The 12,628-nt window shown below is 49.3% G+C and overlaps 1 protein-coding gene across 1 annotated transcript; it reads left to right on the top strand.

Moving 5' to 3' along the window:
* Window positions 1-207: 207 nt before the first annotated feature.
* LOC122756631 lies at window positions 208-2,739 on the top strand. Its single transcript, XM_044006844.1, has 5 exons — window positions 208-360; window positions 584-1,276; window positions 1,494-2,175; window positions 2,415-2,602; window positions 2,656-2,739. Exons 1-5 carry the CDS (start codon window positions 208-210, stop codon window positions 2,737-2,739), a joined length of 1,800 nt encoding a protein of 599 aa, XP_043862779.1.
* Window positions 2,740-12,628: the final 9,889 nt, after the last annotated feature.

Here is a 12,628-nt window from a genome sequence, read left to right as displayed (position 1 = left end):
ATTTGTCTTAATGTTTTGTTCTGGACGGTTTGGAATCGTTTTCGGTGGGACGCAGCCGCCACTCCCCAAATTTGGATGCCGTATCTCCAAGTAGGTGCGATAATTTGCTGATAAATCTGACGCTTGCGCGAGCAAACTGCCCAGCAGACCCTGTCCTTATGGGAACAGTCGCTAACTGCCAAATCCGAGATCCCAGCTTGGGAAGAAATGAATGCCTTCCTGAGCGAAAGGTATCGGACATTGGAAGCCATCGAAGATATGAAACCGACTCAGGCAGTTCCAAAAAGGCTTCAATCCTTCGAGACAAAGGTCAGCACCAAACAGAAAGGGTGTGACTTATGTTCTAAGGAGAACCATCCGGTAAGATTGTGCCCGCGTTTTCTTCAAATGTCTGTTGACTCGCGCTCCGGCTATATAAAAAAGAAGCAGCTATGTCTGAATTGTTTTGCCAGAGGTCACCAGCTACGTGACTGCACAAGCACACACAGCTGCTTTACATGTAAGGGCAGGCACCATACGCTGCTGCATCGCAGCCCCCCCAAATTCCGAAAATGCGAGTTCCTCAACCTCGCCCCCTACACAGCAACCTCCGAGACCCTCCAGCAGAAATGCATCGGCAAGCACCTCAGCGGTGCAAACTTTTTTCGCGTCCGGCACTTCAGCCGTCCTACTGAGCACAGCGATCATTGACGTGTGCCATTTGGGGACGAACTACCGAGCCCGAGCCCTAATCGACTCGGGATCCGAGGCGACGTTCATTTCAGAACGCTTGTTCAACCTCATCAAGTTGCCATTCCGCAACACCCAGACCCAAGTCTCCGGGTTAAATCATTCGGTCTCCGCGAAATCCTCGAAGCTGTGTCACTTCGGGATTCGCTCTCCTACTAAGCCAGGTCTACAGTTAGACACTGAAGCGTACGTCCTTCCGGAGCTCTCAGGCAAACTGCCCTCCTATCCGATCCCTCGGAATTCTTTGAAGGACCTGCCCGCACTCCGCTGGGCAGATCCTACCTTTTTTGAGAGCTCTCAAATTGATGTACTGATCGGGGCTGACATTCTACCATCCATAATGATGGATGGCACCCGACAAAATATTTGCGGCTCGCTCTTGGGTCAAGAAACTATTTTCGGGTGGGTGCTAACGGGGCTGATTTCCAAGGGTAATCCGAAACGGGTCGCATCCTTCACGACCCAGGTGCACCAAATAGGCGACCCTGATTCGCTCGACACGCTTCTCAGCAAGTTCTGGGAGGTGGAGGATCTACCAGTAAAGATGGTAAGAGTCGGACTCCTATTGTGAAAGGAACTTCCTCCAAACAACAACAAAAGACGCAAGCGGGAGGTACGTGGTGACGCTCCCGTTCCGGGACCCCGAGAATACCGGATCCGATTTAGGATATTCAAGGTCCATTGCGTTAGCTCAGTTCCTTAGAAACGAAAATCGTTTAAAAAGAGACTTTCCCTTAAAAGAGCAATATGACAGCGTGATCCAGGAGTACCTGGATCTGGGTCATATAAAAGAAGTTCCGCCGACTCACAATTCTCCCTCGTATCATCTTCCTCATCACGCGGTAGTTAAGCCCGAAAGCACCACTACAAAGCTTCGCGTTGTATTCAACGCTTCAAGTCCGTCGGCAAATGGGACCAGCTTAAATGATATCCTTCATGCTGGTCCAGTCCTACAATCCGATCTAACGATCCAGGTCCTGAAATGGCGTTATTTTCAATACGTCTTCAGTGCAGACATTACGAAAATGTATCGTCAGATCTGGGTCGATCCAAAACATACCCCGTTTCAAAGAATTCTGTTCCGAAACAAGGAAAGAGGTATCCGAGACTTTGAAATAAAAACAGTTACCTTCGGGGTCAACTGTGCACCCTTCCTCGCCATTCGAGTCTTGCAACAGCTGGCAGAGGATATCCAAGTGCCATTTCCAAATGCCAGCCGCATCATCCAGCAGCACATGTACGTCGACGACGTTCTGGCAGGGGCGAATTCCTTCAACGAAGCCCAAAGTTCGATTCGAGAGTTGCAAGCAGCCCTAAGTGCCTCCGGGTTTCCGCTAAGAAAGTGGACCTCGAACAACAAAAGCGTCCTTAAAGACGTCCCGGCCGAACACCTCCTTCATAGCGAGTTCCTCGACATCGATGCCGAAAGCACGGCCAAGACGCTCGGTATTCGGTGGAGGGCAAAGTCCGACGAATTCTATTTCGTTCCCCCCGAAATAGTTGTGGAACCCTCCTATACAAAGCGAGAAGTTTTGTCCCAAATCGCTAGGTTGTTCGATCCTGCCGGGTGGCTCGCGCCGTTCATAATCCGTTCAAAAATGTTCATGCAGGAGATTTGGTTGCAGAACTTAGGCTGGGACGATAAGCTTCCCACTGAAATGAGTCAGCGGTGGCAATCGTTTTAGACGAGTATTCCGACCTCAACCAGATCCGCGTTCCGAGATGGATCTGGTACCAGCCTGAGGTAATCATAGAGCACCACGGTTTCTGTGACGCGTCTCAGAGAACCTATGGAGCGGCTATATACATCCGCGTCGAGATGGGGCAAAAGATCCTGACTCGCCTGCTTACAGCCAAAACACGAGTGGCCCCGGTAAAAACCGTCTCCCTTCCTCGGCTAGAGCGTATCCCTACATGAATTGGCAGAAAACCATCTCTGGTGGCACGGACCAGAGTGGCTGCAAGGGCCACGAGAGCTATGGCCAGCACAAAGCAACACTCTTCCAGTGACGGAGCTAGAGCAGCGCGCGGTCAAAGTGCATTTTGTCAAGGCCCCGTCCATCGACTTTCTCGAACGTTTCTCCAAATTGGACAAGGCCCTGTGAGTTCTGGTCTATGTTCAACGCTTCCTTAAACGCTGCCGCAAAGGTTCATTCTTGCACAATTCACGCCCTACAAGTGAAGAGATCCGAGAGGCAGAACGAACTCTGACCTCCATTGCGCAGCGCAGAGCATATGGCCAAGAGCTTCAGCATCTGACCGAGAAAAGGCCTCTTCCAGTGTCAAGTCCTTTGGTGAATTTGTTCCCGTTCATTGACCAACACGGCCATTTAAGGGCGTGCGGCCGTCTCACTGCCTCCAAAACCCTGCAATATGATGAACGTCATCCGATTATTCTCCCCTATGACTGTAGACTGTCGCGCCTCATCGTCCAACAAACTTGCCCTGAGTCTATGTCCCTGGAGTCTGTATGCTTAATCTCAACTTTCTAGCTTCTATAGTTTTATAGTTTCATAATATTTGAAAGGATTCCAAAGAAGGTTCGGTGTATCAAGAGTCAGAGCGTCTGCTCTGATAGAGTCACTTTATTAGAATGTTTCTTGTGCGCTCATCTTGGGCTGACCTGACCCGTACATACAATACTTATTCTATATACATATAGTTCGATATACATATTCTAAGCATGCAGAAGGCATGCATATGTTATGTATAGCCTGACCACTTGAGCTGCAAAGTGCAAGCTCAGCATACTCACCAGATTACTCTTCATGGCGGTAGTCAATTGATCGTACGCCTGATCCGATCGAAGTATTGGATTCCTAAAATCAAGAATCTGGTGAAGGCTGTGGTCAATCCGTGTAAGATTTGCACGATTTACAAGAAGAGACTCCAAACAAAGCTGATGGGCGATTTCCCGACAGATAGAGTCTCCTTCTCGAGGGCGTTCACCTACACGGGTATCGACTATGCCGGCCCTTTCGAAATAAAAAATTATACAGGGAGAGCGTGTCTCATAACGAAGGGATATGTTTGTGTGCTTTTCCACGAAGGCTATCCATTTGGAACCCACTTCCGATCTAACAACCGAGAAATTTCTAGCGGCCTTTGCTCGTTTCGTAGCAAGGCGCGGTTGTCCTCAGCGGGTCCATTCGGATAATGGAAAGACCTTTGTGGGGGCGGCAACTTTGATTTCCAGAGACTTTCTCCAAGCTATCAAAGAGTCCGTGACTGATGCATATAGCTATCAGGGACTCGTATGGCGGTTCATCCCACCAGGGGCTCCCCATATGGGGGGTTTGTGGGAAGCAGGGGTGAAAAGCTTCAAAACCCTGTTCCTTAAATCGACGTCAGCCCGCAAATATACATTTGAGGAGCTGGCGACGCTTCTCGCTAAGATTGAGGCTTGCCTCAACTCTAGACCCCTCTCCCCTATGTCCGAAGATCCCTCAGATTTGCTGGCCCTCACACCAGGCCATTTCCTTATTGGAGCGCCGTTGCTTTCCACGGCGGAACCCGAGATAAAGGGCGAAGCCAAGTCGATAATAAATCGATGGCAACACCTCAAGGCACAACATCAGCAGTTTAGTGCACGGTGGAAAGAGGAGTATCTTAAAGAACTCCATAAACGAAACAAATGGAAATTTCCGACCAGGAACCTCCAAGCCGACGATATGGTAGTTGTCAAGGAGGACAATCTACCACCGAACGAATGGCGGCTCGGCAGAATCGTTTCTGCCTTTCCAGGAGCCGACGACCGCATTCGAGTCGTTGAGATCCGTACGTCTCGCGGCACCATAAAACGCCCTGTCCACAAAATTATTCTTCTATCGATGGAGGACAAAGAGTCCTCCGTTCCTAGGGATTAGGGCACTTCCCCCATTCCGGGGCCCAAATAGTAGTCGGCTCATACTAAGCTTTTTATTTCTTTTATTGGCAGACTTACTCACTTCCTACAGTAATGGCTCCTCGTCCTCGTGCCACCCAGTCGTTGGAGAGCAGACGTACTCGAGGTATTAAATCCTACCGCTGCCGAGTCTGCTCTGGAATCCATCCTCTTCGGAAGTGCAAGAGGTTCCACAAACTGAGCGCTGAAAAGCGCCTTCGGGCAGTACTTATCAATAAGTACTGCTCGAACTGCCTCGCCCATCAGCACTCAGGAGGAGACTGCCGCAGCCAAGAAGGATGCAAGAAGTGTGGAGGAGACCACCACACTCTCCTCCACATGCACGAGGTCCTCCCCGCTCCGACCCCGGCAGCGCTACCAGCTCCGACGCGCAGAGAGCGCCATCCCGCTGCACCTCGTCCGGTCCGGATTTCCCGCACTCCGCCACCAGCCCCAGTCGCCAACAATCGCCCGCGTCCGAAGGTCTCCGTCGTGTCTCCGGCGGTAGCAACGGGGCAGCAGAAGGCTGTCCCCATCCTGCCTACAGCCATCGTCGTGCTATACACGGGCTCGAAGACCTTCGAGACCGGGGCCATGATCGACCCATGCATGCCGGTGAGCAGCATCGACCGGTCGTTGGCGGCTGCGTTCCGGCTGCCCATCACCCGGCTGGGAGACGACGAGGTCTGCTCGGTGACACTCCGGTCCCGAACAAGCACCTTCCGACTCAACGTCGTCCTGAAGATCGAACCCAGCCTAAGGATCCGGACACCCATCCGCACTCCGCTGGGCAGATCCTACCTTTTTTGAGAGCTCTCAAATTGATGTACTGATCGGGGCTGACATTCTACCATCCATAATGATGGATGGCACCCGACAAAATATTTGCGGCTCGCTCTTGGGTCAAGAAACTATTTTCGGGTGGGTGCTAACGGGGCTGATTTCCAAGGGTAATCCGAAACGGGTCGCATCCTTCACGACCCAGGTGCACCAAATAGGCGACCCTGATTCGCTCGACACGCTTCTCAGCAAGTTCTGGGAGGTGGAGGATCTACCAGTAAAGATGGTAAGAGTCGGACTCCTATTGTGAAAGGAACTTCCTCCAAACAACAACAAAAGACGCAAGCGGGAGGTACGTGGTGACGCTCCCGTTCCGGGACCCCGAGAATACCGGATCCGATTTAGGATATTCAAGGTCCATTGCGTTAGCTCAGTTCCTTAGAAACGAAAATCGTTTAAAAAGAGACTTTCCCTTAAAAGAGCAATATGACAGCGTGATCCAGGAGTACCTGGATCTGGGTCATATAAAAGAAGTTCCGCCGACTCACAATTCTCCCTCGTATCATCTTCCTCATCACGCGGTAGTTAAGCCCGAAAGCACCACTACAAAGCTTCGCGTTGTATTCAACGCTTCAAGTCCGTCGGCAAATGGGACCAGCTTAAATGATATCCTTCATGCTGGTCCAGTCCTACAATCCGATCTAACGATCCAGGTCCTGAAATGGCGTTATTTTCAATACGTCTTCAGTGCAGACATTACGAAAATGTATCGTCAGATCTGGGTCGATCCAAAACATACCCCGTTTCAAAGAATTCTGTTCCGAAACAAGGAAAGAGGTATCCGAGACTTTGAAATAAAAACAGTTACCTTCGGGGTCAACTGTGCACCCTTCCTCGCCATTCGAGTCTTGCAACAGCTGGCAGAGGATATCCAAGTGCCATTTCCAAATGCCAGCCGCATCATCCAGCAGCACATGTACGTCGACGACGTTCTGGCAGGGGCGAATTCCTTCAACGAAGCCCAAAGTTCGATTCGAGAGTTGCAAGCAGCCCTAAGTGCCTCCGGGTTTCCGCTAAGAAAGTGGACCTCGAACAACAAAAGCGTCCTTAAAGACGTCCCGGCCGAACACCTCCTTCATAGCGAGTTCCTCGACATCGATGCCGAAAGCACGGCCAAGACGCTCGGTATTCGGTGGAGGGCAAAGTCCGACGAATTCTATTTCGTTCCCCCGAAATAGTTGTGGAACCCTCCTATACAAAGCGAGAAGTTTTGTCCCAAATCGCTAGGTTGTTCGATCCTGCCGGGTGGCTCGCGCCGTTCATAATCCGTTCAAAAATGTTCATGCAGGAGATTTGGTTGCAGAACTTAGGCTGGGACGATAAGCTTCCCACTGAAATGAGTCAGCGGTGGCAATCGTTTTTAGACGAGTATTCCGACCTCAACCAGATCCGCGTTCCGAGATGGATCTGGTACCAGCCTGAGGTAATCATAGAGCACCACGGTTTCTGTGACGCGTCTCAGAGAACCTATGGAGCGGCTATATACATCCGCGTCGAGATGGGGCAAAAGATCCTGACTCGCCTGCTTACAGCCAAAACACGAGTGGCCCCGGTAAAAACCGTCTCCCTTCCTCGGCTAGAGCGTATCCCTACATGAATTGGCAGAAAACCATCTCTGGTGGCACGGACCAGAGTGGCTGCAAGGGCCACGAGAGCTATGGCCAGCACAAAGCAACACTCTTCCAGTGACGGAGCTAGAGCAGCGCGCGGTCAAAGTGCATTTTGTCAAGGCCCCGTCCATCGACTTTCTCGAACGTTTCTCCAAATTGGACAAGGCCCTGTGAGTTCTGGTCTATGTTCAACGCTTCCTTAAACGCTGCCGCAAAGGTTCATTCTTGCACAATTCACGCCCTACAAGTGAAGAGATCCGAGAGGCAGAACGAACTCTGACCTCCATTGCGCAGCGCAGAGCATATGGCCAAGAGCTTCAGCATCTGACCGAGAAAAGGCCTCTTCCAGTGTCAAGTCCTTTGGTGAATTTGTTCCCGTTCATTGACCAACACGGCCATTTAAGGGCGTGCGGCCGTCTCACTGCCTCCAAAACCCTGCAATATGATGAACGTCATCCGATTATTCTCCCCTATGACTGTAGACTGTCGCGCCTCATCGTCCAACAAACTTGCCCTGAGTCTATGTCCCTGGAGTCTGTATGCTTAATCTCAACTTTCTAGCTTCTATAGTTTTATAGTTTCATAATATTTGAAAGGATTCCAAAGAAGGTTCGGTGTATCAAGAGTCAGAGCGTCTGCTCTGATAGAGTCACTTTATTAGAATGTTTCTTGTGCGCTCATCTTGGGCTGACCTGACCCGTACATACAATACTTATTCTATATACATATAGTTCGATATACATATTCTAAGCATGCAGAAGGCATGCATATGTTATGTATAGCCTGACCACTTGAGCTGCAAAGTGCAAGCTCAGCATACTCACCAGATTACTCTTCATGGCGGTAGTCAATTGATCGTACGCCTGATCCGATCGAAGTATTGGATTCCTAAAATCAAGAATCTGGTGAAGGCTGTGGTCAATCCGTGTAAGATTTGCACGATTTACAAGAAGAGACTCCAAACAAAGCTGATGGGCGATTTCCCGACAGATAGAGTCTCCTTCTCGAGGGCGTTCACCTACACGGGTATCGACTATGCCGGCCCTTTCGAAATAAAAAATTATACAGGGAGAGCGTGTCTCATAACGAAGGGATATGTTTGTGTGCTTTTCCACGAAGGCTATCCATTTGGAACCCACTTCCGATCTAACAACCGAGAAATTTCTAGCGGCCTTTGCTCGTTTCGTAGCAAGGCGCGGTTGTCCTCAGCGGGTCCATTCGGATAATGGAAAGACCTTTGTGGGGGCGGCAACTTTGATTTCCAGAGACTTTCTCCAAGCTATCAAAGAGTCCGTGACTGATGCATATAGCTATCAGGGACTCGTATGGCGGTTCATCCCACCAGGGGCTCCCCATATGGGGGGTTTGTGGGAAGCAGGGGTGAAAAGCTTCAAAACCCTGTTCCTTAAATCGACGTCAGCCCGCAAATATACATTTGAGGAGCTGGCGACGCTTCTCGCTAAGATTGAGGCTTGCCTCAACTCTAGACCCCTCTCCCCTATGTCCGAAGATCCCTCAGATTTGCTGGCCCTCACACCAGGCCATTTCCTTATTGGAGCGCCGTTGCTTTCCACGGCGGAACCCGAGATAAAGGGCGAAGCCAAGTCGATAATAAATCGATGGCAACACCTCAAGGCACAACATCAGCAGTTTAGTGCACGGTGGAAAGAGGAGTATCTTAAAGAACTCCATAAACGAAACAAATGGAAATTTCCGACCAGGAACCTCCAAGCCGACGATATGGTAGTTGTCAAGGAGGACAATCTACCACCGAACGAATGGCGGCTCGGCAGAATCGTTTCTGCCTTTCCAGGAGCCGACGACCGCATTCGAGTCGTTGAGATCCGTACGTCTCGCGGCACCATAAAACGCCCTGTCCACAAAATTATTCTTCTATCGATGGAGGACAAAGAGTCCTCCGTTCCTAGGGATTAGGGCACTTCCCCCATTCCGGGGCCCAAATAGTAGTCGGCTCATACTAAGCTTTTTTATTTCTTTTATTGGCAGACTTACTCACTTCCTACAGTAATGGCTCCTCGTCCTCGTGCCACCCAGTCGTTGGAGAGCAGACGTACTCGAGGTATTAAATCCTACCGCTGCCGAGTCTGCTCTGGAATCCATCCTCTTCGGAAGTGCAAGAGGTTCCACAAACTGAGCGCTGAAAAGCGCCTTCGGGCAGTACTTATCAATAAGTACTGCTCGAACTGCCTCGCCCATCAGCACTCAGGAGGAGACTGCCGCAGCCAAGAAGGATGCAAGAAGTGTGGAGGAGACCACCACACTCTCCTCCACATGCACGAGGTCCTCCCCGCTCCGACCCCGGCAGCGCTACCAGCTCCGACGCGCAGAGAGCGCCATCCCGCTGCACCTCGTCCGGTCCGGATTTCCCGCACTCCGCCACCAGCCCCAGTCGCCAACAATCGCCCGCGTCCGAAGGTCTCCGTCGTGTCTCCGGCGGTAGCAACGGGGCAGCAGAAGGCTGTCCCCATCCTGCCTACAGCCATCGTCGTGCTATACACGGGCTCGAAGACCTTCGAGACCGGGGCCATGACGACGAGGTCTGCTCGGTGACACTCCGGTCCCGAACAAGCACCTTCCGACTCAACGTCGTCCTGAAGATCGAACCCAGCCTAAGGATCCGGACACCCATCCGAGCTCTGAGCGACGCCGCAAGGGCCAAGTCTGACGGTGTTCGTCTCGCGGACGAGCGCTTCCACTGGCCGGGCTTCATCTCCCTCGTGTTGGGATCAGATGTATATGCCAATCTGATCCAACCGGGGTTCCTAAAAATTGAGGATGGGTTGCCCGTCGCGCAGAACACGGTGTTCGGATGGACCGTTTCTGGAGCGTGCACGGAATGAAGAGGCCGATCCTGCTGTCTAGCCGGCCAGGGATACCTTTGCCTACGCAAGGGGGGGGAGAATGTTCACGCCAGAAGGGCGCAAACAGTTGAGCGGCAGTGTAAGCGGCCAATGCTTGTACTCAAAGCTCATCCACGGCTCGCAAGCACCGCAGTCACATGATCAAAAGGATTGGCGACCTGTTTATTATTTTAGCCGACATTGTACAGCAGCTGAAAGTTAGTACCACAGCTACGAACTCGAGACATTGGCCGTAGTAGAGACGCTTCTAAGATTCCGGGTGTATAACTTAGGTAAACCATTTTGTCTTATTACTGGTTGTTCTGCTATTGCCAAAGTTAAGGTGAATAAAGAATTAATACCTCAGGTAGCACGTTGGCGGATCGAGATCTTAGACTACGATTGTGAATTCATTCACCGAGATGATAGCTCACGCTGACGCCTTGAGTCGTGCTCCGGATTTAAGTTCTCAGATACCTCTAGATGAAATAGTACGCACTATAATAACTTACTTTGACGACTGGCTTTTGACTATGCGACTACAGAACCAAATGCTTGCTGAGATGATCGCCGTCTTAAAGGGTCAACGACATAAGGATCAGTCAAAGCAACTTCAAGCTGACTACGTCATTGAAAATCACCGTCTGTATCGCAAAGTCGAAAATGGAAAGGCTTTCGTTGTTCCAAGGGCAGTTAGGCGTATAGTATGGACAAGTCACGATGATGTAGGGCATTTTGGATTGGACAAAACCATTGCACGGATTGAACAAAGATTCTGGTTCCCAAAAATGCGAAAATATGTAAAGGAGCAACATATCATCATGCATTGAATGGTGTTACTACAAGTCGAAAGGTGGAAAACCAGTACCCCTTAACTCGCAGCTAACGAGGAAATACCACAGCAAGTTCCTAATCGTAAAAGCAGAAAAAAGTACAAAAACCGCACCTGTACTAAACATACTTAGTGAGTATCAAGTTATTTCGGTTTGCCTAGCGTTATTATATCCGACCGTGGAACAGCGTTTACATCAAAGCAGTTTGAAGATTATTGTAAGAACAACCAGATTCAGCCGTACGAACACCTAGAGCAAATGGACAAGTAGAGCGTACGAATCAAACAATCCTTAATTATGTACGGACTATGAGTGAGAACCCGAAGGATTGGGACCTAACCTTACATAATCTATGTCAATTCACAACATAATAATGTCAATTCACAAAAAAATGATACGTCGGTATTTAGTCCGATTAATCTCGTTTTTAACTTCAATGCTGTTGACGTTGTGCAAAAGAAGAAGGACTCTGTTATCGACAACCGAACGCAAGCCGTTGCTAACATCGCATGCGAACGAGCCAAATGGAAGCAAACACTCGACTCCAAACATTCTAACCCTTCTTTTTATTCCATAGCTAACCTCGTAGTCATTGAAAATGAGCCGGCCGCAACGGGAGTCGCGGGAATCACGCAAGCTAGAACCACGATACCGAGGACCCTTTCAAGTTATCAAGGTCCTGACAAAAAAGATCGCTACGTCTTCGGAGATATCCCCGGAATACAGATTACAGGACGTAAATACAGTTATGTGTTCTCCTCCGACAAGATGAAACCATGGTGCGCTTCTATTCCCGAGCTGGATGTATCTGATGACGAAGATGACCGAATCGAGGACGATCCGAATGCAGGATTGGCCGAGCTGTCACACTCCAATTAAAACTCAACCTGGTGGCATCCTTTTAAGTTCCATATGTACACATATGGATAGAAGAGGACGTGATTGCAACGAGCGGCAAAAACGTTAACATCGATTAAAACTTATTCTTACCTTACTCCGTGTATCATCTCTTATTTGATTAATTAATTATAGTATACCTAATACCATAGCATTTCGATTCTTTCACATAATTAGTCGCGGTACCCACTCGCTTAATTCCTGACAAAACTGAAAGCATACACACATATGCATCGCGAACCAAATTTATTGGTGTGAATGTGACGCAGGGCAAGTTCATTGATTCTTGTTGCCACGCCCACTCTTACGCCCACAAACCGCCCAAAACTGCCACGCCCACACTTTTGAAAAATGTTTTAATATTTTTTCATTTTTGTATTAATCTTGTAAATTTCTATCAATTTGCCAAAAAACTTTTTGCCACGCCCACTCTAACGCCCACCATAAAAAGTATATATACTATTGATCAGGATCAATAGCCGAGTCGATCTGGCCATGCCCGTCTGTCCGTCCGTATGAACGTCGAGATCTCTGGAACTACAAAAGCTAGAAAGTTGAGATTAAGCATACAGACTCCAGAGACATAGAAGCAGGGCAAATTTATTGATTTATGTTGCCACGGCCACTCTAACGCCTACAAACCGCCCACAACTGTTACGCGCACACTTTTAAACAATGTTTTGAAATTTTATCATTTTTGTATTAGTTTTGTAAATTTCTATTGATTTACCAAAAAATTATTGCCACGCCCACTCTAACGCACACAAACCGCCCAACGCAGGCACGCCTACACTTTTGAAAATTGTGTTGATATATTTTCATTTTTGTATTAGTCTTGTAAATTTCTATCGATTTGCCAAAAACATTTTGCCACGCCCACACTAACACCCACAAACCGCCAAAAACTGTCAGTGTTTAAGGCTCTTCTTCGCATTTCCACTAACTGAGTAACGGGTATCAGATAGTCGGGGAACT

Source organism: Drosophila santomea, unplaced genomic scaffold (assembly GCF_016746245.2).
Source record: "Drosophila santomea strain STO CAGO 1482 unplaced genomic scaffold, Prin_Dsan_1.1 Segkk7_quiver_pilon_scaf, whole genome shotgun sequence".
Classification (NCBI taxonomy): domain Eukaryota; kingdom Metazoa; phylum Arthropoda; class Insecta; order Diptera; family Drosophilidae; genus Drosophila; species Drosophila santomea.
This window is presented reverse-complemented; position numbering and strand designations above follow the sequence as displayed.